The sequence below is a fragment of the Numenius arquata genome, chromosome 1, assembly GCF_964106895.1.
Source record: "Numenius arquata chromosome 1, bNumArq3.hap1.1, whole genome shotgun sequence".
Lineage (NCBI taxonomy): Eukaryota > Metazoa > Chordata > Aves > Charadriiformes > Scolopacidae > Numenius > Numenius arquata.
In genome coordinates, this window is record NC_133576.1 from 130,028,342 (window position 1) to 130,051,972 (window position 23,631).

Below are 23,631 nucleotides of genomic sequence, written 5' to 3' on the forward strand. Positions count from 1 at the left end.
TGCAGTAGAGCTAGAGAGAGACTTATGATTATTATACATATAATTAAGCTGCATAGTTAAATAATTTCAGGCAGAAACGCTTTGTAGCTTGCTTTGATTCTTTTTTTGTCAGATTTTTACATTTCCCCCCCTGCCCATCCTCCTGTAATTCTTCTAGGCTGCTGCTATTTTGCACTTATTTGTAATGGTCTTGGGTAAGATTTCCTCCTCCTTTCCAATATGTTCTGAGCGAGTACTTATGTGCAGTGTATGAATTTATCTAAATTATATTTAAATACGAGTAGTCATTTTATGTCAAACCTTTTGAATATAGCTGTGAAAGTATAAAAATAATAACAATTTTTCCTGGAAAGAGCACTTAATTAGAATAAACACTTGCATCCTTAGTTCTAAACTTTCATATCTGATGTGTAATTGACAGAATCTTAACTTTACCATATCTAATAGTGTTTTTCCCCCACTCTCTTAACACTCTCTTTTCATTGATGAAGGCAGCATTGCAGCGTGTGCATGTGTATATATGTAACAATAAATAAAGTCTATAACAATAAATAAATAAAGTTCGAGTTTACCTCTAATATTTTGTAAATTAAATCTACTGCATATCCTATCCTAGAATCATTTACATTTATTGTATCAAACATGATGGAGACGACAGTTTAAAAAAAAAATAAGTGATTTTATTGTTTGGTTCAAAATATTAGATATTAATAGAGCTATGATTTTCTCAAAGGACTTCTAAATCCGTAATCTTGAATGTTCACTGAAGAATAGTGTTCCTAAATAAAATGTTATGAGTACATGTTCTCCTGGAGTTGAAAGAGCATCATCCACTGTGGAACACTTTCGCGAGTGTCAGTAGTGGCACTCCACTTGACAAATCAATACAATTTTTAAGCCATAATGTTTATTGCAGTAGAAAAATAAGTCCTAAAGGGAAAGTGTCATCATGGTGAAAGTATTCGAAGGAAGAAGATTATAGGAAGGTGATACATTGTGTATTCTTCAACTTGTCTCATACTTGAGCTGTTTGAGCACAATCACAGCAACAGTGATGAGTAGTTGAGCTGTCAAGGTGCCGGGCTCTCATGTCAAATACAAGTGTATGAATCTTTCTGTTTTTCTAAGAAAAGCAAATAGAATCATTATTGTCTTCCCTTCCTTCTCCTATTTGTGATGGATTGATTTATTTTTTTTTTTTTTTTTTTTTTTTAGAATAGGATGGTTATTTTTTTTGACAATCGTCATGTTGAAATAGAAGATGTGAACAGACCCCTTTACATTGCTGACCTTTCTGTGCTGGGGTCCTGTTGGTTTTTAACTGTCTCAATCGAGGATTGTGCCTGGCTGTTTTCAATGTTCCTTATCTCAAGATAGAGAAATTTTTCTATTTATATTTGTAAAACTTCGTAGGATCCTTAATCCTGTGTATTTCCTATGATACTCTATGATCCTCAGTGGAGAACATTGTAATTTATTTATTCACTTTTATGCAGTCATGGAGTTTGCTCAGCCCCGTGCAGGACCCTGTAATATGCATGTACTTTGTCCCATGTCACGTTACAAGCTAAAGCAACATATGGGTGGAAGAGCATTTCGGGTAAAAGTCAAAAGACATTTTGGGAAGGCCTTTTTCCAAAACATTTGCATTGCAATATATTAATGTTCATACGTTGTTTGGCTGCTGCCTACAAGAAGCAGATATGGATAAATGAGAACTTTGTGATCATTATAATTTATTTAAAAGTGATTTAAATTTGTTGTAGTTTTTGATCATTGGCTGGCATAAGTGTTTAAGTGTCATTGCAGCTTTGAGACACTTAATTTTTAACTCATGGGCCATAAAGAATCCAATGGTCATGTAGTATGGTCATGTAGTATACCTTTATGTACTATTGCAGTGACACGTACTCTCCAGCAACACTTGTGTTTCTAACTCGTATTTTCTTCCATCACTTATCTTCTGGAAATTTTGAGAGTAGAATAAGCTATAGACAACATGTTAGAATATGGTATTGTGTAGTCTATAGGCTGCAGGCCCTATATGCAGGGGGTGGGGACTAAAACTAAAGAGTATGGCTGGAACTGTCTGACTAATTAGGAAGATAACTTTCTACTGACATATCTTTTGCTGGATAAAATTGCATACTAATGTAAAGAACAGCAAAGCATATAGCACTTCAAATATTTTAACAGGACAAATATTTTAAGATAGTGACAGAACTAAGGTGCTGCTTTTTAGCTTTCAGTTTGCATTGTGGGGAAGTATTTTAGATTTCATTCAAAAATAAAGCCAGATAAGACACAATAGTATACAAACTTGCATAGCTTCTGTTAAATTTCAGAGTGAGCTAAAGGTTGAATAAATGTCATAAAGGAGTGATAAATAAGCTCTTAGGCATAGAAAAGTAAAAAGGAAAAGAAGACCTCTGGAGAAAACGCCAGGTTCAGGTAGCAAGCTAAGTAGAAGTTATAGAATTCCTTCAAGCATTGTTAAATCAAGGCCATCAGAATTGGGCAATAGATAGGTTTGGGGTGGTTTTCTTCTGGATATGAGTAATTCTTTTTCTGGGTGAAACAGGTAGGAAGCTGCTGTGCTGAAATCTGAGAAGATTGGTTTTTGGAGTGAATGGAATAGCTCAGCACATTTCAGAAGGCACTGTTCTGTAATGAGAACTTTGCTTCTGTATTTATTTATTTTGTATAAACCTTTTACTATAAACATTGATGTACAGTCACCATTTGGCTTGAGTCTTTAATTTGGTAATAGTAGCCATCCTTTTATTTGCAGGCATGAGGGATCTCTTGAGGAAAATTAGATTGTTTATTGCACTTGTTGCAAAACAGTGACATTCTGTATCCTCCTCAAGACAGCGAGCTTTAAAAATGTATCTGAAAGTGATGGAATAAAAACTTGTTGCTGAAAATATTGTATATTCCCCCTCCCCCACTTGGGAATGGGAATCGGGGGGGAAACAAAGGAAACCCGAGGGTTGAAATTTAAACAGATTTAATCTAATAATACTAAATAATTAACATTAATAATACTTAAGAACCAGTATTGATCCCAATATGAATATAAAACATACAGGGATTATACTCAGCCCATTCTCTCAGCAGGAAGCTGCACTCCCAGCTGGGGACAGCAAACTGTGAGTGCTGGGGCTTCAGGAGGAAGGGAAGGGCTCAGGCACTGGGGCGAGAAGTTCTCAGCATCACAGCCATCAAGGGAGAGAGAGGGAACTTGCCAGCAAACTTTCTAATTTATATTGAATGTGATGTTCATGGTATGAAATAACCCTGTTGGCAGCTTGGGTCAAGTGCCCGGGTCTCGCTCCTCCTCATCCCTGCATCTGGCAAGGCTCAAAAACACTGAGACCTTGAAATCCACATACCATAGCTGGCTATAAAGTAAATATTTTCAGGAATTCAGACACTGGAGTCTTCTAAAAGGGCAGTTTTACCAAGCATTAGAAGAGAAATGAGTCTTGTGTCGCTCAAACTAGGCAGTAAGGTGTGGCGGTAAGGTAATACTTCTTGCCACATATCTTCTTTGTATTTTTTCTGCTGCTCAGCACTGTCATTCAAAAATTAAGTTTTGAAACTCTTCTGGGTTTAAGTTTTGCATTCTCACCAGATTAAGTTACAGCGCAAGCTCAGGTTTGCTTTCTGGAGGAAAACCTCAGTCGTGGAGACTCTGAATTATAGAAATAAAATCCTCAGTTAAGATGTAGAATATGTTTTAATTGAAGATGAACGAAAATTTTGAAATGCATCCAAATATGGATCTTTTGAGAGATCTGTTTGTTCTCAAGCATAAAATGACTTTTTCAAGACTTCTAGCGTAGGAGAAAAGTAGCAAAGTGGGATGGATTGGCAGTGGTGTTACTCAGCGATAGGTCAGGAAGTGAGTATCAGCGACACCGGGAGGAAAGGAATGACTGCCCTGTAGAAAATATTATGGCAGCAATTCAAATATGCCAATTTGTTAATTAGTGGAGGAAGTCTGTTTTTCCTCATAATTTACACTGAAAACATTAAATATTCAGTCATTTAAAAAGCAATTTTATGTGATGGACAGTAGGTTTTACATGGCAACCCTGTTGCACTGAAACTATTTTGTTTATATTAGATTTGACATAAGTGTTAACCAGAGACTACAAGCTTGTTTAATTACAGTGACATACTGTTAATCAAATATAACTTGCAAGATAAGCTGAACCACGGTCTTTATTCCACTCACTATATTGACTAGCTCTTTGTTACTGATCTTCATTACAGAAGCTTAGGCATTTTACTTATATGTAGGCATACAAAATTAGGTGTTTTAATCTTGAACTATATCTCATATTGCATATCTGAGATGAGTGTACAGTTCTTCTAAAGACCTGGGGATAGTATGCTTGTCTAGGAGCATCCATGTACCTTCAGTTTCTGTCTTAATGAAGATGTAACAGGATCTGTTATGCGGATGAAATTCAAGGTGGGAAGAATCACACACAGAATCACAGAATGATATGGGGTTGGAAGGGACCTCTGGAGATCATCTAGTCCAACCCCCTGCCAAAGCAGGTCCTCCTAGAGCAGGTTGCACAGGAGCAGCATGTGAGCTTGTTACTTGGATTTCCTGCCTTGCCTGGAAATTTTGTGTTGGTGGCTGAAAATTTAAGTTGGAATTTACTAAGTGTATTTTTCTGTACGCTGTATATGTACAATGTAAAAGGCAGTGTCTCCAGCAAATTGCGTGCAGTAATGGTTGTAATGCCTGTACCTTCACTCTGAAGTGATGGCAAGCCCAGCAAGGTCGCTTGGCTTGTAGCTCAGGCTCAAAGCACCTACACTTCATTCAGGAAAAGCAGTGCTTGGTGTGCCTGGCCCTGTCTCTGTCAGCAAAATGAAGAGCGCGGGTCCATATTCTGGTAGTTGTGGACTCAAGCTTCCCTCTGCTTGGGGAGAGCTGAGGCTGAGCATGAGCTTGTGGATGGTGGGTTTGTCTGTGATGGAGACTGACTAAGCAGACATACTTCGTAAAAATGGGAGAATTATCCCATTCTGGATATACTGTCCATTGTTCTGGACAATTCTGTTACCAAAAAAATCATGTTACTCATATTGCCTGTGTATTTTCATCTGGGCACCATAAGTTTCTCTTGTCAGTTTTTCTAACCAATAAATATTGCTTTATATTTCCGCACTGATGGTGTTTTCCAACCAAGATAGATGCTTTTCAGTAATTGAACTTTTCTGTGGGGTGCATAGAACATTGTGATCGTCCAGGCTGTAAAAAATTATTGTAGAGTAATCTTATTTATTAATAAAATCACTTAAATTTTGCAAATTTGCTTTCAAAGGGGAGAGAAAAGTAGTTCTACTGCGAGGACATAAAATGTAATTGATTCTCCCCCTGTTTCCAGGTACTGCCATTGGAGAACAGAATGAAGGACACCACGCGTTTCCCCCAGGCACTGAACATTGGCATGGGAATAGTCCTGACCTTGTACATCTCCCTGGCCACTCTGGGCTATCTGCGCTTTGGGGATGAAATCAAAGGCAGCATCACCTTAAACTTGCCACAAGATATATGGTAAGTGCATATGTGACTTAAACCCAGTAATCTAGATGGCAAAAACATTGCAAAGGTGGTTCCGTGCCTCAGTGGTGTCATGCTTATAACTGATATGGGCTCAAACTCTTGTAAAAGTATACTCTCTCTGTGCCTTCTGCAGCTGAGCTATGATCCTAGCCAGCAATTTCCTGCACATCAAAAAGAATTTCATATGGAAACAGATCAATGATCTTTATAGTGAAGTATTTTGTCTCCAGCAGAAGCTAGTTCCAGGGGTACTGAAGGAGGGAATATGCAGTTTGCAGCCAGCTGTATTGCAGTTCTGAAACCAGCTAATATGACCTTGGATATCCTGGTAATACAGTGGCCTTTTTTAGTGGCATCACTGAGTTTAGCAGGTAAACAACTGGAATAGAAGACACCAAAGCTGGATAGGTTTGTAGTTCAGATGCAAGTCTATGGATAATGGCTTCCAGTCAGGAAAATCAAGCTTATGCTTTCCAGTGTCTCAGGGATATTATAATTTTTATTAAGCTTTGTTTTTTTTAATGCTATGAGGCTTCCACATGTCATGTACTGAAGAAGCACCGAAGACTATTTCAGCCGGTGCATTGTTTGTTCTCTATGTATCTATGGATGGATATATACTGTAACTAATAATTTAAACATGACTCCTAATGTTTTAGTACCTTTATGTCTGACAGGCCTAAAATTCGGTATATCAGCAGTGTACGGGTCTAAAAGCTGAAAAGTTATTTTAATGTTTTCATTCTGATCAAGTAATGTCTTACATGTTATATGCTTACATCTACTTGTTCGGTGTCTGTTGTGGTAGCATGTTGAAGTAGCGAAATCCCAAATTCTGTGAAACAAACTGCTTTGCTGGACTGAATGCTGACTCCTTTTTTTTCTCTTTGAAGAGAAAAACACATTTAAAGAGTGTTCTTAATTTTCAAGTGTTACTTTTTCACTCTCTTTTTTTCCATTTTCATTTCTTGGAGTTGGTATGAGCTATGCTTTTTTAATACTCTTCAAAAGTTTTGTTTAATTGCCTCACCTATAAATACATGAAATGATAATAAAATGCGTCTTGAAGGATGATTGGTTTTTTTAGTTGCTGGAATTTTCATGTGTCTGTTGTTGCTTTTTTGCTTGTTTTATTTTTGTACGGAGATTTAGTCCTCAATTTTTTGCCTGTTTTGTGGGGTTTTTTCCCATGGTTCTGTTTTTTGAGGCATATTGCTCATGATATATATTTAATTGTGTCCTTTCATTGGACATACAGTAAAAAATGTGCATCCATTACCGCATCCATTCAGTCTATATGATGCATCTGAGAAGGAAAATACTTCTATTTATAATATTACATGGTATTGCTCATTATTGATATGATTAGTGAAAAGTTTGTTTTAAATGGTAGATCTGGGTTTATTTGTGCCTTAAGTGCTCTTAAAGGAGGAGGAGGGAGAGGAATGTGGAATCTAAGGTAAAGTTGCTCACTCATGCTTCTTACTGCACTCATGCAAGCAACAGGATGAACTTTATTCTGCTGTAATATTCTGCAGCCCTGCTGTCGAACAGGGCTGTTCAAATAAGAGTTTTCAAATAGCTCTTGGCTACAGTGCAGATGTGATGATAATACGATATTTATCCTGATGGCTTTATAGACCTAGTGCAAAGAGAGATAATAAAAGAGATGGAAACTGGTATTCTTTAAGGTGAAGAATTGGCATTATGAGTTTAATAACCTCAGAGCTGCTCAGGGCACATACGTAGCGATAAGTCATCTGTTTTTGTCTTACCTGGGATAGTACCCCAGAGCACCAAACAAAATCAGAAGGAGAAGCAGCTCAGTGGTACGCCCATGGGTGGTGACTTATGGTGCTATTGCTGTGTAGTACTGCCTGATACAGTACTGATGAGCAAACGTGTGCAATTAACTGTGCTAGCAAAAACAAATTTCCAGCCAACCATATGATAGTGTTTTGTCATTTGGTCCTCATATAAAAAGCCAGTAAGTGGCCTGATCGAACTAGAGAAAGGCAAGGGGCGGATGAATTTTTATAAGAAAGCGGTCACGCGAAAGTGCCTGGAACGTAGCAAAGCAGTGAGGCTTGGCTTATGTGTTTAATTCCAGCTGGACAATCCCTGTCTTAAAAATAAGCCTTTCCTGATAAACAAAATTAAAATTCTACTGCTTTCTGAGTTTTATTTGATGTCTCACAGGTGAATTGACCAGAAGGCATATACAGGTCCTAGACCAGTTAAGTCCTTAAGTTTTAGTTTAAGTAGGGGACTGCTTATATTCTAAAAACATTCTGCTAGGTTAGAGCTTTTGGAGAATAGACTTGATACAGTTCTAGTTTAGAATGTGTTTTGGAGCACAAATCATTGGTCAGCATGATATATTAGTTAGAATATGTTGAAAATTGACTATGAAAAACGTAGTTTTCAGCTTTTTTTTTTTTCTGATCTTTAACAATAACAACTTTCTAGAGTCAGGAATTCTATTTTATTGCATTAAATAACTGAGAGGGCACACAGGCAGAGACTATAGTTTACCTGACTTATTCATGATCACGAGGTGCCTCCAGACTGAAGCCAAGTAAGCTATTTATAGACAAAAAGTGCATAGAATCATAGAATGGTTAGAATTGAAAGAGACCTTAAAGATCATCTAGTTCCAACCCAACCTTCCACTAGACCAAGTTGTTTAAAGCCTCATCCAACCTGATCTTCAACACTTCCAAGGATGGGGCATCTGCAACTTCCCTGGGCAACCTGTTTCAGTGTCTCACCACCCTGGAAATTGTTGTTGTGAGGCCATCAGTTTGAACCAAGTCCCACGGCATCTGCAAATGTAGATTATGGGAAATTGTGCTTTAGTAGTTTAGTAGTGTCCTTGGCTGGGGTCTCATAGAATGATTTTGGTTGGAAGGGACCTTTAAAGGTCATTTGGTCCAACTCTCCTGCTATCGGCAGGGACATATTCTCTAGACCAGGTCCAACATGACTGTGAACACTTTCAGTGATGGGGCATCAACAGCTTCTCTGGGCAACCTGTCTTACCACCCTCATCATAGAAAATTCTTTCTTTGTCCTTGGCTGGGGTCTCATCTTCTTGAGGCTGAAGGTTCTTTCCAACATCTGTTCTTCATTAAGCTATAAGAGACAGTCTTTGTACTGTAATCCCCTTACAGTGAATCCCAAAGGTTAGCTACCATACAAATACTATAGCATATAAGGTTCAACAGGATGTTACGTGGTAGTAGTTCAAGCAGAAGCTAAGTATAGTTAATGCCAAGTCTAGCTGTAGTGATATACAAATTTTGTTACACTAGTTTGCAATTTTTTTCCTTTAAAAGAGGAACAACAAAATCTAGAATGTACAGTTGAAGAGAGACAGGCTTTTGTTGACTTCTTTTAGCACATATGAATGATTTAGAATTTTTTTAAAAGGTAGCCTAAGGAGCCGTCTTCATCTGATTAGAATATAATCTTAAATTACTAGTAAAATCACTTTAACAATAGAAATTTCTAATTAGGAAACAGTTGTTTCCTAATTTGAAAAATTGAAATCCTTGTAGAGGTAGAAAAATAGTTATTGTAATGGGGACGCTTACTTTGATCTTCTGTATATTTAAAGCTTTGAATCTTGTTTTTGAATGTCTTTTAAAAATTATTTTTGTAAAGGCTTGGGGTGATCTGAAGCCTGAGGATTACAAGCAAATTGTGGGTAGCTGGGCAGTTTTTGTTAACCAGCTAAAATCGATCTAAGCTTCTGGAATAAAGACAGTGATGCAGAGCCAATAGAAAAGTGACCCCGTGATTTTTCTTCTAATTTTCTTAAAGTTGTTTAAAGAAGTGTGTTACAAAAGCAGTGACTTCTAAACTGGCTGCAGCATTATGTCACCATGTAAAGTGATGTAATAGGTTTTTCTGTCCCTTTGAATGTGCCTATGGGGCTTTATTGAGTTGTGCACAGTGATGGTCAAACCTATGATGCAATAATTTAGGACCTGTTAGTCAAAATGTATTTTTAGGCAAAGGGTATTTTTCTTTTTTCCCCCATATATACACTTCTAATTCTTTCTGTATATTTGTTCAGCTAATAAAAAAGCTGACTTTTCTGTTAGTAATCTTTTGGTATCATCAAAAATTGAAAACTTGATGAACTGTCTTACAGTAGTGAGAGGAGAAGCATGTAAGACTGGGCTGAAAGAGCTATGCAGGTTCATCAGCTGTATTCCTCTGCTCAAAACCACTCTGGTGTACTAGACCCATTACTGACCGTGTGTTCAACACTTTCTGAAAAACGTTGAAGGAAGGGTGGTGGAGGCGTCCTGTTGTGGTGGGGAAGAGCTGAGCTGTATGAGTACAAATTCTGCCATGCCGTTCTATGCCCCCCATGACGGGGACGAGGGGCCAAAAGCAGTGAACTTTTTTCCTTGATTTTTTTTTTTCCCCTTTACCTTTGATACGGCACTTTTTTTTCTGATAAATACTAATTATCTTTACTACTCTGGAGATTTTCAAGACCCACCTTGATGCAGTCCTGAGTAACGTGCTCTAGGCAATCCTGCTTCAGCAAGGGAGTTGGACTAGATGATCTCTAGAGGTCTCCCTTCCAACTCTGAGAACTCCGTGATTCCATGATTTACTGACAGGGTAGTGTTTTCTGGTTCTGTACAGATCTGAAAATACCCCACATAAAAATCAAAGCTGGATGATCCGAAGTCAATTAATAATTTTGGAATAATAAAGAGTACTTTGAACGGTCTTAGGCAGGAAGAAGTTAAATGTAGTTTAGTTTTATATTATTTTAAATAAACTGTCTACTATGTTGCATTTTTCAGAAAATTTTTATGTGTACTTTGATGACATACAGAGTGGAATAACACCAGAATGCAAGGAGATTAATGAGAATAGAAATTCCTCCATCGTCTTAAAATGTAGCTTGTGCCTTTTACCTGTCTGTGTAGAGATAATTATGCTTTTTATGTAACTGAATTCTTTGAGTGGTGCAAGACAACAGCTTGTCTTTGTCTGGCACAGAATTTAAAACCACCCTTTTCAACAAAATACATAGTCTCTTAAAAAAAAAAAATATCTTGATCCCTAAAATGTTTGTCTAGTTACAGCAGCTCTAGTCCTGTACATTAGGAAAGATATTCCTGCATCAGAATGAACTCTCTTCTACTCACCCATACATTCTTTTTCCAATTTCTTTCTAACGTATTCTCCCAAACCACCACTGGCATAAGGTTGGCACAGTTTGGAGCTGTGGAGTTTGGTGCTCTTTTGTGTTGCTATAAACCCTATGAAATACTCTGACATGGCACAATAACTTAATGGTGTTCTGTGCCCAGTGACTTTAAAGAGGAAAGCATAGACAGCAAGCAAATTTGGTAATGAATATTTTCTAGCCTTGAAAGGTACTCCTTCAAATTTTAATAAATAAAATTTCCTGAGATGCCCTCTTCCCAGTGTCAAAAATCTTTTTAAGCACACTTTGTGAATATGTGTAAATCTGGAGGATATTTGTGTTGGTCTTTAAAATGGCCAGTGTTTATTGCCACTGTGAAAGTTTATCAATGTACAGATTATATTTGATGTGAATTTGGAATTTTATTGTTTGCCAAATAACTGCCCACTGTTTAACCTGTTCTTTAAGTTTATTCACTTATGATTGTGTGATATTGATTTTTTTTTTTTTCCCTTTGGCCCATATTTTGGTAGCATGGTTATCTTCTGCAGTTTCATAGGCACTTATAACTTGCAAGCTGATAATGTTATCTTCTTGTTTGCTGGGGGGAAAAATATATTTTTTATATATATAGCCTTAGTGCCATTAGCAAGCCAATTCTTTATGAAGAATTTGCAATTTCAGTCAATTTGCAATCTGTGATTCTGTGATTTGCATGAACATGTGTAAATGTTTTCAACAGGTTGTATCAGTCTGTAAAAATTCTATACTCCTTTGGGATTTTTGTGACCTATTCGATTCAGTACTACGTCCCTGCAGAGATCCTCATTCCAGCTGTCACCTCCAAAGTGGAGCAGAAGTGGAAGTTACTCTGTGAGCTTGTGGTGAGAGCGCTATTAGTCTGCTCAACCTGTAAGTATGCGCAGAACATCCATAAAATAGCTTGCTATTACATGTTGTTGGGGACCTGCTTATTTAAATACATGTTTTGTTATTTATTTTTCTGTAGGCTAGCAAACCTGAAATTTTGTTTCAATGACTCAGTATGTTTTGACTTGTGAATCTAATGTTGTATTTGTATTTTAACCACGCTTTTTTTGTAGGTGTGATCAATTATTTGTCAACCATATCTTTTGCAAATAATACTCTTAAGCTGCCAACTTGAAAATAATTTTCTTAGAATAATATTTTGCCGGTGATTTTATAATCACTGGCAAACACAGGTGCCTGGTCAAAGTGTTCGTGGAGGGCCACTTATTTTTGGTGATAATGCTCCACAATAATTTAGTATCTCTGCCCTCAGTGCCTGTCACTTCTATTGTTTTTCTTGCTTTCCCCCCCACTCTTCCTATTGCTCCTCCAGTGTCCCTGCTTTTCTCACAGCTAGTCTGGATATCACCAGCAGTAATTGGCAGCACTGCTTGGATGGTGAGCCATCATCTCATCTAGGAATCAATATTCCTGAAGATAATGACCTGGGGCAGAAGTTCACGTTTGTCTTTACAGCTTCCATCCAAAGCGCTGAATAACAGAGGTTTTGGAAAAAATTGTTTCTAGTAGAGAGCTGGCTTCTTGACTCCACCAGTTGTACTGAAATGAGCTGTTTACCTTAAAAAGAATGAAAGCTGCCAAACAAAAAATGCCAAACCTTTTTTTTTTAGGGGGAAAATATTGATGAAAAAGTAGAGTTTAGTTTTTGTTGGCTCTGTTCTCTTCGTGAGTACTGACCAGTGGCCAGTATGCTGGATGGCAGTCAATGGTTGTCTGTTGTCAAAGAGAACTGTAACATCCAGTGAGACCTTAAGGTCAAGCCTGTTGAGAGAAACAGTTCAATGTTGGTGCAATTTAATTATTGCAGTAAGCAAAGAGAAATACCATTGGTCTAGTAACTTGCTGCTCTGAAAATACATCTGCTATGTGAAATTAAAAAAAAAACAAAGTGAAAACTTTCTTGCATAATGAAGTGCTGATCTCCTGAAGCACCATGTAGCCTGTGTTCTGCTTCTGGTGTTCATGGTGCGTTGCAAACCTGTTAAGATTTTAAGATTGAGGGTAACGAATAGCCCTTGTAATGCCTGAGAAACATCTAGATCAAACTGCTTCAAGCTCTAAAATGCTTTTTAGTGTCTCTCTAGGACATCAGTAAACTCTCCAGCCTTAACCATCTTGGTATTATGAGGCCCTCAACTTCCATTCATTCTCTGTTTTATGTGCCCCTTATAGCCTGCCCTGGAAACGGTATCTCAATACATTTGAAAAGCTAAAACCTTTGTAGATCCAAGCTGTTGTTTACAGCTGAAGGTTTTGAGAGTTTATAGGTGAAAAAGATGCTTTCAGAGACGTGTCTGAGAGAAGAGCCTGTGGTGAATAGGTTTGAAAACACATTTGCCTGTTTGACTTCGGAGAACTATAAATGACTCTCTGATATTCAGCCCTAAGTGCTTTTTTTTCTTAATTTTATTATTGAGCTTTGTACTTGCTGGGTAGTCTGGGAAGGCAAAACTGGGGAACAATCTCCAAGAAAGGGAAGTAGAAAAAGAAAGAGAATTAGCTTTAAAATCTGGAAGAGGAGTCTGCAAAAGTTAAAAAGAAGTGGAAGCAAATCAGAAGTGGGCAGGACTTGAAAATGGAGCGGTTGCCTATTGGGTATAATTAACTCCTGTTGGGTGAATTGGAACAGAAAGAATCTAATCTAGCATGAGTTGTGGTAGGTCCCTTTTTCCCAGCGGCATGTTGACATGTGTTCTGTCTTATTCTTTTTGTTTTCATGCAGTTCTGCATTGTGATTTTTTTCAGATTTTTTTTTTCAATATAAAACAGCAGCTAATGGCCTTTCTTTTCTGAAGGCATAATAAATACTTTTAAATTATTCAGTGTACAGTGAATGCTCTATCTTTATTTCTTTTTAAAAAATGTGTGTACTGAAATTGGACCTGGTTTGTGCCATAGAAAATAATCTGTGATGCGAATCTCTAAAATGGACCTGCTGAAGTGTTACTGGGATATTTGAGGGTATTAAATTGTTTGCTGCAAGGCACAGAAAAATGAAACTAAAAGTTTGCTCTTAAATGTTTGATATTTGCCAGGCTGTTGTGTGATATGTTGTGTTTATCCTAGATGTCATTTCAGTTTTTTTCAAGTAGTTTCTACAAATTCTGTGCATGCAGTATCTAGAATGCTTTTTCACCAACAGTTGTGGGGGGGGGCGCTCCCGTGCTTACACTCCTCTTCTGTTTGTCAGTTTTCATTGAAGCATTGGTTATAAATCAGAATTGATAGGGCTTAGCTTTCACTAGGTGCAGACCATGGTTCTGAAAATGATTCAGAAAAGTGTTTCTTTATTAGAAAGAAAAAGCCTGAAACCTTTTAAATTGAGTTTTAAAAATGAAATGGTTTTGGTATCAGTGGCAGAATATGTTCTAATGTCTGGACCATTCAGAGGTCATACACTGATTAAAGGGACTCTGCCTGCTTGAAAATAATTCTCTAAAAAGAGAAACTTCAGCTGTGTTATAACACATTAGCTTATTAAGAGAAGACTGGAAAAATCAGTTATTACTGATTTGAGGGGCTTTTGCATTTCTCAAATAAAAATCAATGACCTCCTGATTTTATTGTTGCAGTTTATCAGAAACTTTGCTGGGAAAAGCATACCGTGGACTGTTTTGTTTGGTTCTGTTTTTTTTTGTTGTGGTTTTGTCTGGTAAGGTTCACTTTAAGAACTTGATAAATGACTGGAGGTGTAACATGCATCCAAAAAACCATGTGCCATGCTTATGGTTTTTCATGATTTACTTGCTCAGTTTTGGGCACTTAGCATTGCGGGAGGATAATCACAAGTAAATTATGTATTTTTAAATTTGCATGTTCTGCTTCCTCTGCTGTTGTTTCACAAAAAGAGACCGTATCTGGAGCATGCTATGGAATAGACAGTTGCCCCCTAACGCCACTAGTCTGAGCCAAGCCTTCAAGCTTGGGGCAGGGGGAGAGAGTCCCCAGCCCTTGGGAAGCATGTGGCTGGGCTGGCTGGTTGTCACCCAGGGAGTAGGTCCGTCTTTGCTCCCCGAGCCATTCCCAAGGAGCAGTGAGATCAGCCGGACTCTCTAGACAGAATTGGTAGTTAAAGCTGTTCAAAGATTGTTTTCTACCATATTGGAAAGGAAGTTACAAATAGACTTAAGAACAATGTTCGCAGTAGCTGTCTGAAATTTCACATCTGTTCTTAGCAGCTTTTTCAAGGCTCTGACATGGTATTACTCAAGATAAAAGCCAATACTAAGGAGTATTTTTGCTGGGAGAGTGCTGGACTGGCAAAAGTATGCTTTTCCTTTGTTCATAGCCCCTTGTTTATACTTTTTGAACAAGGAAACAGTGAGCAGAAGTGATTTAACAGACCTTGTTCCCCTACTGCTTTTCTCTCTTCTTCCAATGTAGTTTAGTGTTAAAATAGCATCATAGCGTTGCATGAGTAACTGCAAGTCAGACTTGTGAATTGTAAGAAAAAGGAGGGAGAGGGAGAGTTTCTGATACATGTGATATTGAACACTTCTCTCCATTTCATTTGCAAGAGATGTGCATCTCTTCATCTCTGCTTGGATTTCACTGCGTATGGTGTGGCAAGTTGGAAGATCCCACCATAGTTCATAAATCATAACACTGAATGGTTGTTTTACAAACTCGGGTGAGCACCCTGTGCACTGACTGGAAGGATGAGCAAGGCTTCTGGTGAAAGTCCAGACTAGAGCTGGAGACTGGGTTTGGTAGTTGTTGAAAGGAGGTGGGAGCTATGATTGAAAGCTGGACTAAGCATCACTGTGGGGGACAAAGTTAGAAAGTAGGGACACATACAAACAGAAGGAATGGGACAAGAGCCACCATAGGATTTGGAAAGAGCTGAGGACAGATACGGAGGTGCAGTGTTGTGTGGATGCTCACTGGTTGTGCTTGGAAGCTCATCACTCCAGGAGTCCTCCAGGCATGTGCCTAAGGACCTCCAGCAGCTGCCTGTGTTGCAGCCGCTGCCTGGTGACTTTCCAGCTTTGTCCTTTGGTGGGTCAGTTCAGGTCATTGTAATATTATAGAGATACTCCTTGTAAGACCTGAGGACAGAAAATCTATCTGATGGTGCCCAGAAACTACAACCACATCCTTGTAGTCTCAGTAGGTTCGGTTACCTTTGCATGTGAATTTTTATTTGAAGTATAAATGCTTTTCATTTATTTTTCTCACAGATTTTACTTAGTCTTTGTGGTGCTTGAATGTCAGAAAACTTCAGGACTTCACAATATTTGTCAGGGTGGAATTTTCATAATGTTGAAAGTACTTACCCTGATTTTGTATCTCTAAAACATGTCACAAAAATAGTTTGGATCTGTGTTTGCTGCTTGGATAAAGGTTGGGCACCATGTCTGTGACAACGTGATGGGGTTGTGGCTACTGCATTTTGGCATTAACCATTTGAGTGTGAAGCTTTTACTTTGCTTCTGAAGGAACTGGACCATCCTGGCTGAGTTTTTAGAAGCTTTATTAATATCTTTACATAGAACAGTATACGTTTTCTCTTTGGAAAGACCAGTTTGGGAGAACAAGAAAAAACTCTTCTACCTAAACAAGACCTGTTTTGTGCATTGCTTGAAATAAGCTGCCATTATATCATGATGAGATCATATAATTCTGGAATGGGAAAGTTTGGAGAGGTTTTGTTGAGCCTAAACAGTTAATTCTGTGTTAACTGCAAAATACGGTGAGCACATGGAGATTGAGAGGAGATGTGGAGATCATTGGCTTCAACTGATGCGTTCAACCAAGCATTAGTCATATTGATGCTTAATAGCATCAAATATATTCACTTCTATTGGTGCTTCTCAGTGAAATTTGTGGTTAAAAAATTCAGGACGGGGGCAAGAATATACATTTCTAGTTGAATTTAAATGTAAATTTCTTGCTTACTGTCTAGCAAAGGCTTACTCATGTCTTCTGCCAGAAGGGCACTAAAATTAAATTGTTCTTGCTGGAAGTATTGGAAGAATTAAAAAATAAAATAAAAAATGAAGTACTGAGAAAATAATTTTCATCTGAATGGTGGCAGCAAATCCGTGAAGTAAAGGAATAAAATAGAAAAGAACAATTTAAGCAGTACTTTAGTTTTTAAAGAATAAGTTGTGTTTGATTTATAGTTTCGGGATAGGAGTGAAAGAAGTTTTCTTGTGAATTGGTAAAAGCTGCTGAAGAGCATCAGCAAATATAATGAGGAAAATTGGAGTTGAGAGTTAGCAGTATCTTTCACCCACACAAGAAATATAGATATTTTTTAATAGCTTAATTTGGAGCTGCATTCCTGCAGCCACAATGCTCCTGTTAAAATGAAAATTAAGAAATACTGCATTTGAATCTAGTTGAATTGCATTTGATGTCAGTTGAATTGCCAGCTGTTTTGATTGTTGGCTTGAAATGAAACAAATGTAATTGAATGGTGGATCCAGCTGAGCGTGAACTGAGCTGTTAGTGAGCTGCTTTCCATTAAAAAAAAATTAGCCTGAGCTTAGCGAGTAATTTTACCAGGTGAGTAAATGCATTATTCAGTTGAACTTATCAATTACGCTTGTCTAAATATTTCCCCATTTTAACTGTATCTGGTTTTAGGAAAGAACAGTTCTTAACGCTGAACAATTAGACACAAGATAACACGATGTTTACCAGATATCTTACACCATTTAATGATGTTGTACCAGTAAAATACTCGCTTAGAGTAGCTGCAGCAGAGGTAGCATGAAGGAACATTAAGATCTGTATAGTTCCTAATGCATGCTTTTAGGATTCAGTGATAATAATTTATATAGAAGAGGTTTGTCTATCAGTTGTTAGACACAGAATATTTTTTAATAAATAGTTTGTCCTTTTTAAAGGTAATATTAATGACAGATAAATGGAATAGTAAACTTTTGTGATCTAATAAAATTCCAGATGGGATTTGGAGTATTTGTGTGGACTGTTAACAGGCTTCTTGAATTGGGTTTATATACAAAATAATTGTTTATGAATTGTCAAAGGAATAAAACAAAATATTTAATTAAATCTTTTTTCCCCCAATGTGGGTTTGTAAATTTTTTTTCTTGGATGTGAGTAGCTGATGAGCATAGTTCTTATTTCCTAGTGGAAGATTCTGTGCTTTTCAGTTGAAAGATGAGAACAAGCATTATTGTGTGTTTTTTAGGCAGGTGCTTAGGTGTGAGAAATAGATACGTGAAATCCAGGTTCTTCCAACCTGTTTGAGTGTCTTTGCAAGAAGCATGGATCTCTTGATATCAGAGTTATATCCTGATTATGATTTGTTTCTTTCTTTTGACGTGGCATTATGAATTATCTCACATCTTAAGAATTGCTCTTGGCATCCGTGTTATGTACGTATAATAACTAATGTTCTTTCTCACAGTACAAATACTACTTTTTTTTAACCTGATTTTAACATATGGATACCAAATGTCTATGGATTGTGACTAATGGCTAAGTGTTATGGATTATTTGAATGGTGCTTGAAGTGTTTCTTGTGAAATAAGTTATATGAGATAACAGGTTGGGGATTTTCTTTCTAAAACAAGCACTGCTCTAGAAAGAACTGTAGGGTCCAGCAGAATGGTCTCATGTTAGTATTCATCAAAGCCTTATGAAGTCAACTGGTTTAATTCTTCCTTCTGGTCCATTGTTTCAGCTGACAGCAGGATTTCTTCAACAGTGACTCTGATATGGACCCAAACAAGACATTACTTGCAAATTATTATATTTTTAAAACCTTAAGCAGAAAGTTAGGAGTGTGAAGTAAATTCCTGAGATGTTGAAACACATCCTACTTTATTTTAATTTTTTTTCTTTATTAAAATTACTGCTGTGTATGTTGGGCCTTCTTCCATTCAGGTGTTAATTAGAATTCTGTGAATAAATTCAATTTTTGAAGTGCAGCTGTTTTCCAGAATTTTTTGTAGGTATGGGACAGGAAGAAAAGTGTAGGCTTTGTGATGGAAGTGAAAACCAGAAAATTTTGAAAGATAGGAAATAAGAAAATTTTAAAATCATTTAAAATAACAGCAATGTCTTTGTCGTAAAATTTGCTTGCTTTTTCTTTGTGAGGTGGTAATTTTATTATTTAAAAAATAATTTAAGAACAAATACTTTAGCAGTGCATTTATGCACTCTGAAATAGTTGATCCTATTCTGGGACAGTAATTATTTCCTAGTACACAGACCTTATTACTTGCCACAGTTTAGTGTTTGCATTAACTATGCGTTTTACAACTCAGCAGGAATTATGTGGAAAAGCATTATGGTATTTTAATTGAAAATTGGATTATAGCAAAGCCTTTTTGTTTGGTTGGTTTTTAATTTGGGGTTCCTTTTACAGGTTCGTTTGAGAAATTTAAAAATCTAATCTATTCTAGTTTGCTTTTGACACTCTTTTTATATGAATTTTGATGGGTTTTTTTCTTATTTCTTATTATAAGGCTACCTTTTCTCTATTGCTTTATGGCTTTTGTGTCAGGCTCTGGCTGGGTTCCTTGGGACAGCTGCTGAGGGATGGGTAGCGATGGCAGCGCTGGGGTGAGCAGTCAATCAGGAGGCTGGTCTATGCACTGCAATGAAGGCAGAGCTCCATGGCACCATATGTGAGTTTATAGTGTAAATGTGTAATTTTAAATGGGATGAACTTTATTCTCTGTGGTTTATATCAGTTTCTGTCTGACAGGTTTCAATATTGATATAATTTTAACTTGTAAAATTCCACATGGAGTTTTCCTATCCAGCACCACAGCCCTATCTTTTTGCTTATTCCTTATCCAGTATGTCCAGAATATCAATCTTACCAATTTTCAGTGACAGTTTAGTTGTAAAAAATTCATGAATGTGGTGTTTTCCAAATTTATAACTTCAACCTTTGGAAAAAAAGATAGGAAGTTTAACTTAACATTTCTCCTGAAGGAAATTCTAGCGCAGCAAATTTCTTGATACACTTGAAGGAGTAACACGTGCTCAATTATCCTGCTGCTATTCAGGAGAAATGGGCTTAGTTTTAGGCTGCGACGTTCAGTGTTCCTTGAAGAACTCAGTTGTTCTTCCTGGATATAATACTTAGTATTTAGTAGGATTCCAAAGCCAGATACACTATGAGAATGTCAAGTACTGCAATAAAAGCGAGTAAGGTAATAGAAATAGTGCGGCAAATTCGGATGCCAACATGTAATACTGAAATGATATATTATAATATATAATATTATATATATATGGGTATTATATATGTGTATCTGGGTGTGAAATACAGATTCATGCATAGGAAATAACTTTAATACATTAACAAGATCACTCTAAATTGTGAAAAATGTTTTAAAAGTATTATCGAAACTAAGACTAAATATGTGTTTTTATAGTTTAGATGTTATTAGTGCAAAGAAAGATGAGAATTATATGGTTTGAACAGTTCAGCATTTCCTTTCTAACTCATGCCTTCAGCAAATACAGTGAATAAAAATTACCAGACTATGCTTATTAATTTTAAGTATTTTTAGTTAGTTATGGTACAGCACACTTACTGTGACATGCAAGTTGAAGATCCATAATGCCATGCACAGTGTAAACCCCCCTGGCAGTCCGTGCTCTGAAGGTTTTAGGTGATGCATGGCGTAAGCTGCAAAAAGCTGCGTGGGTTGAGAGTCATCTAGTTTGACATGCAGAAGTCCGTCACCTGGACCTCTGCACCTGCAGTGGTCATCCGAGCTAGACTCCTTGTAAGCAAGGGAGAAAAGGGAGATTTGTGAATATGTAAACTGGGCCAAAGAAGTTCTTGTTTCCTCCTTTGGGCTATGGAAGGACTATAGGTGAGATAGATATCTAGCATTTGGTTTGATGAATCTTTCTCAGGAAGACTGAGGAGTGATGCCGAGTATCACGCTCGGTTGCCTGCAATTCAATCCCACCTTCCCTTTCTAATAATTTAAAAACTAATCAAGCCTACTTCTGTTTTTTGTTCCCTTTTATATTTGTAAGCATACAGGTGGAAAATATAATGAAATGATGGTATGAAAATTCTTTGTCCAAATAACAAAAATATGTATATTCTCTAGCTAATGGAAAGTGATTTTTGTTTGTAATACGTTCATGGCTTTGTATCTCTCCGTTATTTTGGCCCATTATATTTCTATGCATGAACTGGCTTAGAAGATAAGGTTATTTATGGGGTGCCTTCTTAAATGTCATACCCGAGCCAGTGATTTTCTGTCATGCTTATCGAGTGGAGCAGCTATTTTTGTATGTACTCCTTATGCATTTTAAGTCTATCAGTGCTTCATAGGCTTGAAATTTCCGTAAGATGCAAAAATTCCTAAGGAGGAAGTAAAGGAAAAGGCAGATGGAAAACCACCCCTTTTTCCTGGTGTCCAGTTAGGAGGAAAAAAATAGCGGTGCTTGACATTGCTAAAAATCTCCCCGTTCTTTTCAGGAGACTGGCATATGGATTGGCATATGCCTGCCTTCCTCCCTTTCGATATGCAACAATGCAGAATCGAAAAGGCATATTGTGTTAATGGGAATACCAGAAGTAATAGGGTACCATGCTATGCTTACTTTGTTGATGTGAGTTAAATAATTTTAAATATTTATCTGTAAGCTTCTCCTTGATAAGTTCCCACAGTGTAGATGTAGTGATAATGAGCAGCATTGATTTACAGTTACACCCTGTAAGCTTTTTTTTTCCTCCCCTATTTTTGGGGGGTTTATTTTTTTCTCTTTTTTTTTTTTCTTAAACCTGGAACTTTTCCTAGACGCACTTTTCCTAGACGCACTTTTCCTAGACGCACTTTTCCTAGACGCACTTTTCCTAGACGCACTTTTCCTAGACGCACTTTTCCTAGACGCACTTTTCCTAGACGCACTTTTCCCACCCTGCACACTAGGGGCAGTGTGGCCCCTAGACCTTTGTCCTTGCACAAGCAGAAGAGCTGCATCCTACAGTTTAGGAGATGGAGGGAGGAAGATGACTGTCTTTACAGTATCTTTACAGTATGATTTTATGATACGTGAGTCAAATTAACAGCTTACTGCTCACAAATGTAGGATATCTTACTCTTTTTTTTTTTTTTTTTTTATCCAACTCTAACATGTAACCCCATAGTCTTCCTCATGCTGGCTCTGGCATTCAATCAGAAAGGCAGAAAAGAGCAGATTGGATTCATGGTCAGCACAAATCCCCATATTCTCTGTTAAACTGTTTTGTCTATTTTTCAATTCAACAAGTGATGGATTGTGTTGTGTTTGACTTGCAGTAGTTGATCATTGATCAAAGCTGTTCTGCAACACAGCAAAGTACAAATTGTGTGGTTTGAAGTTAAATTACGTTTTTATTTCACGTGGGCTTTTCTGGTAAGGTTATCTAGATAAAGTTCTTCCTTCAGTAAAAAGTATCCTGAATGACATTACTGTCTTATGAACTGGTAACTCATTAGCAAGGTGTTTGTGTGGTAAAACAAAGTATGTGTAGCTGATAATCATACGATATCAGGCAGTCCCTTTTTAATTACAAACTTGAAAATTGCACCTGGCTCCTTTTGACATCTTATATATCCCATAGAGTTTCAGCTGAATGTCCTACCTATTGGTATCAGAGGACATTTTTGACAAGATGACTGAATGCCGACCAGCTGTGGATTGGGTGCCCAAAGCACAAGAGGATGCCAAAGGATGTTTTTCTGTAAACTTGTGACTGGAGATGTTCATTAGTGTTAGTTTACCTCATCTTGTCTTTGTGCTTTTTGGTAGAATGCTGGAAGCTTTGATTCTGCATTAAGATTGAGGCGCCTTAATTTGTGTACTGTTTTGGCTGATTTTTTGGGGATGTATTTCAGACTTACACTAGTAAGAGAGCTTAAATGCAAAAGGACATCAGAAGTATGTCTGTGCTGTGCTGAAAACTGCACTTCAATATTAAAGACAGTTTTCTAGCAAAGAAAGACGTAGATGAATTTTCAGGTTAGAGCGGCATCGATGTGTGATGACTTCTGTCCACCACAGTCCTGACTGGTCGAGGAAAAAACTTGTGTATGTTTACTCGCCTTCCCAGATGGATGGGATTTCGTGGTTGTTCTTCACTCTGGACAATGAGGAGTCACAGGAAGACCAAAATTGTTCTTTTGATCTTTTTTTGTTGTTAGTTTGGTTGGTTTTTGTTTTAACCTTCAGAAGCTTTGTCCTCCAGCTGAGTTTCATAAGGTGTTTGACATGCTTCAGTTTGTACCTAGTATGTTCTGTAACTGCAGATAATGGCATCGCTATCCATTGGAGATGAGTTCTGTTACTATGTCCCACACAAAGAAAGAAAAAAAAAAAAAAAAAAAGGCAGGAAGCAGCAGTTTGGGATGTGAGACGGAAAAAGCACATGTTGTTTCATTCTGTTTCTGTGTTCTTTAGGAGCAAAGCAATTTTAAAATTCTCTTAGCAAATATTTTTTTCTTTTCAGACCAGTTCTATAAAGGTAATGATTTTTAAGTTACAGAAACAAAATTACTTCAATTAAGATGAGTAGCATCACTGTGTAGTTGCTTATATAGAACATGACTCATAAAGATAGTCAATGCAAGATGGTAAACTGAGATTTCTACAATTTGAGTCAAAAAATTAACGTAGGTTTCAGGACAGAGGTGTCCTCTGTCTTCTCTCAAGTACTAGGATACCTTATAATGCATGTTATATAAATGTATGGTATGAAGCAGATAGAAGAGCTGCACTAATTACCATTTTGGCCATAGCTCTCAGACATTTTGAGACCTTTGACGTTCAGAATCAATTATCCAGGACTATCAAGACCACTGGTACAACTGTT

At 37.2% G+C, this 23,631-nt stretch overlaps 1 protein-coding gene across 1 annotated transcript in view; it reads left to right on the plus strand.

The window, feature by feature from the left end:
• The window catches only part of SLC36A4 (solute carrier family 36 member 4), a 93,088-nt gene that overhangs the window by 29,917 nt on the left and 39,540 nt on the right, over positions 1-23,631 (plus strand). Inside the window, exons 9-10 of the mRNA XM_074148278.1 lie at positions 5,415-5,584; positions 11,515-11,684. Of these exons, the coding sequence (XP_074004379.1) occupies positions 5,415-5,584; positions 11,515-11,684 (340 nt within the window). The remainder of the gene's footprint in view (positions 1-5,414; positions 5,585-11,514; positions 11,685-23,631) is intronic.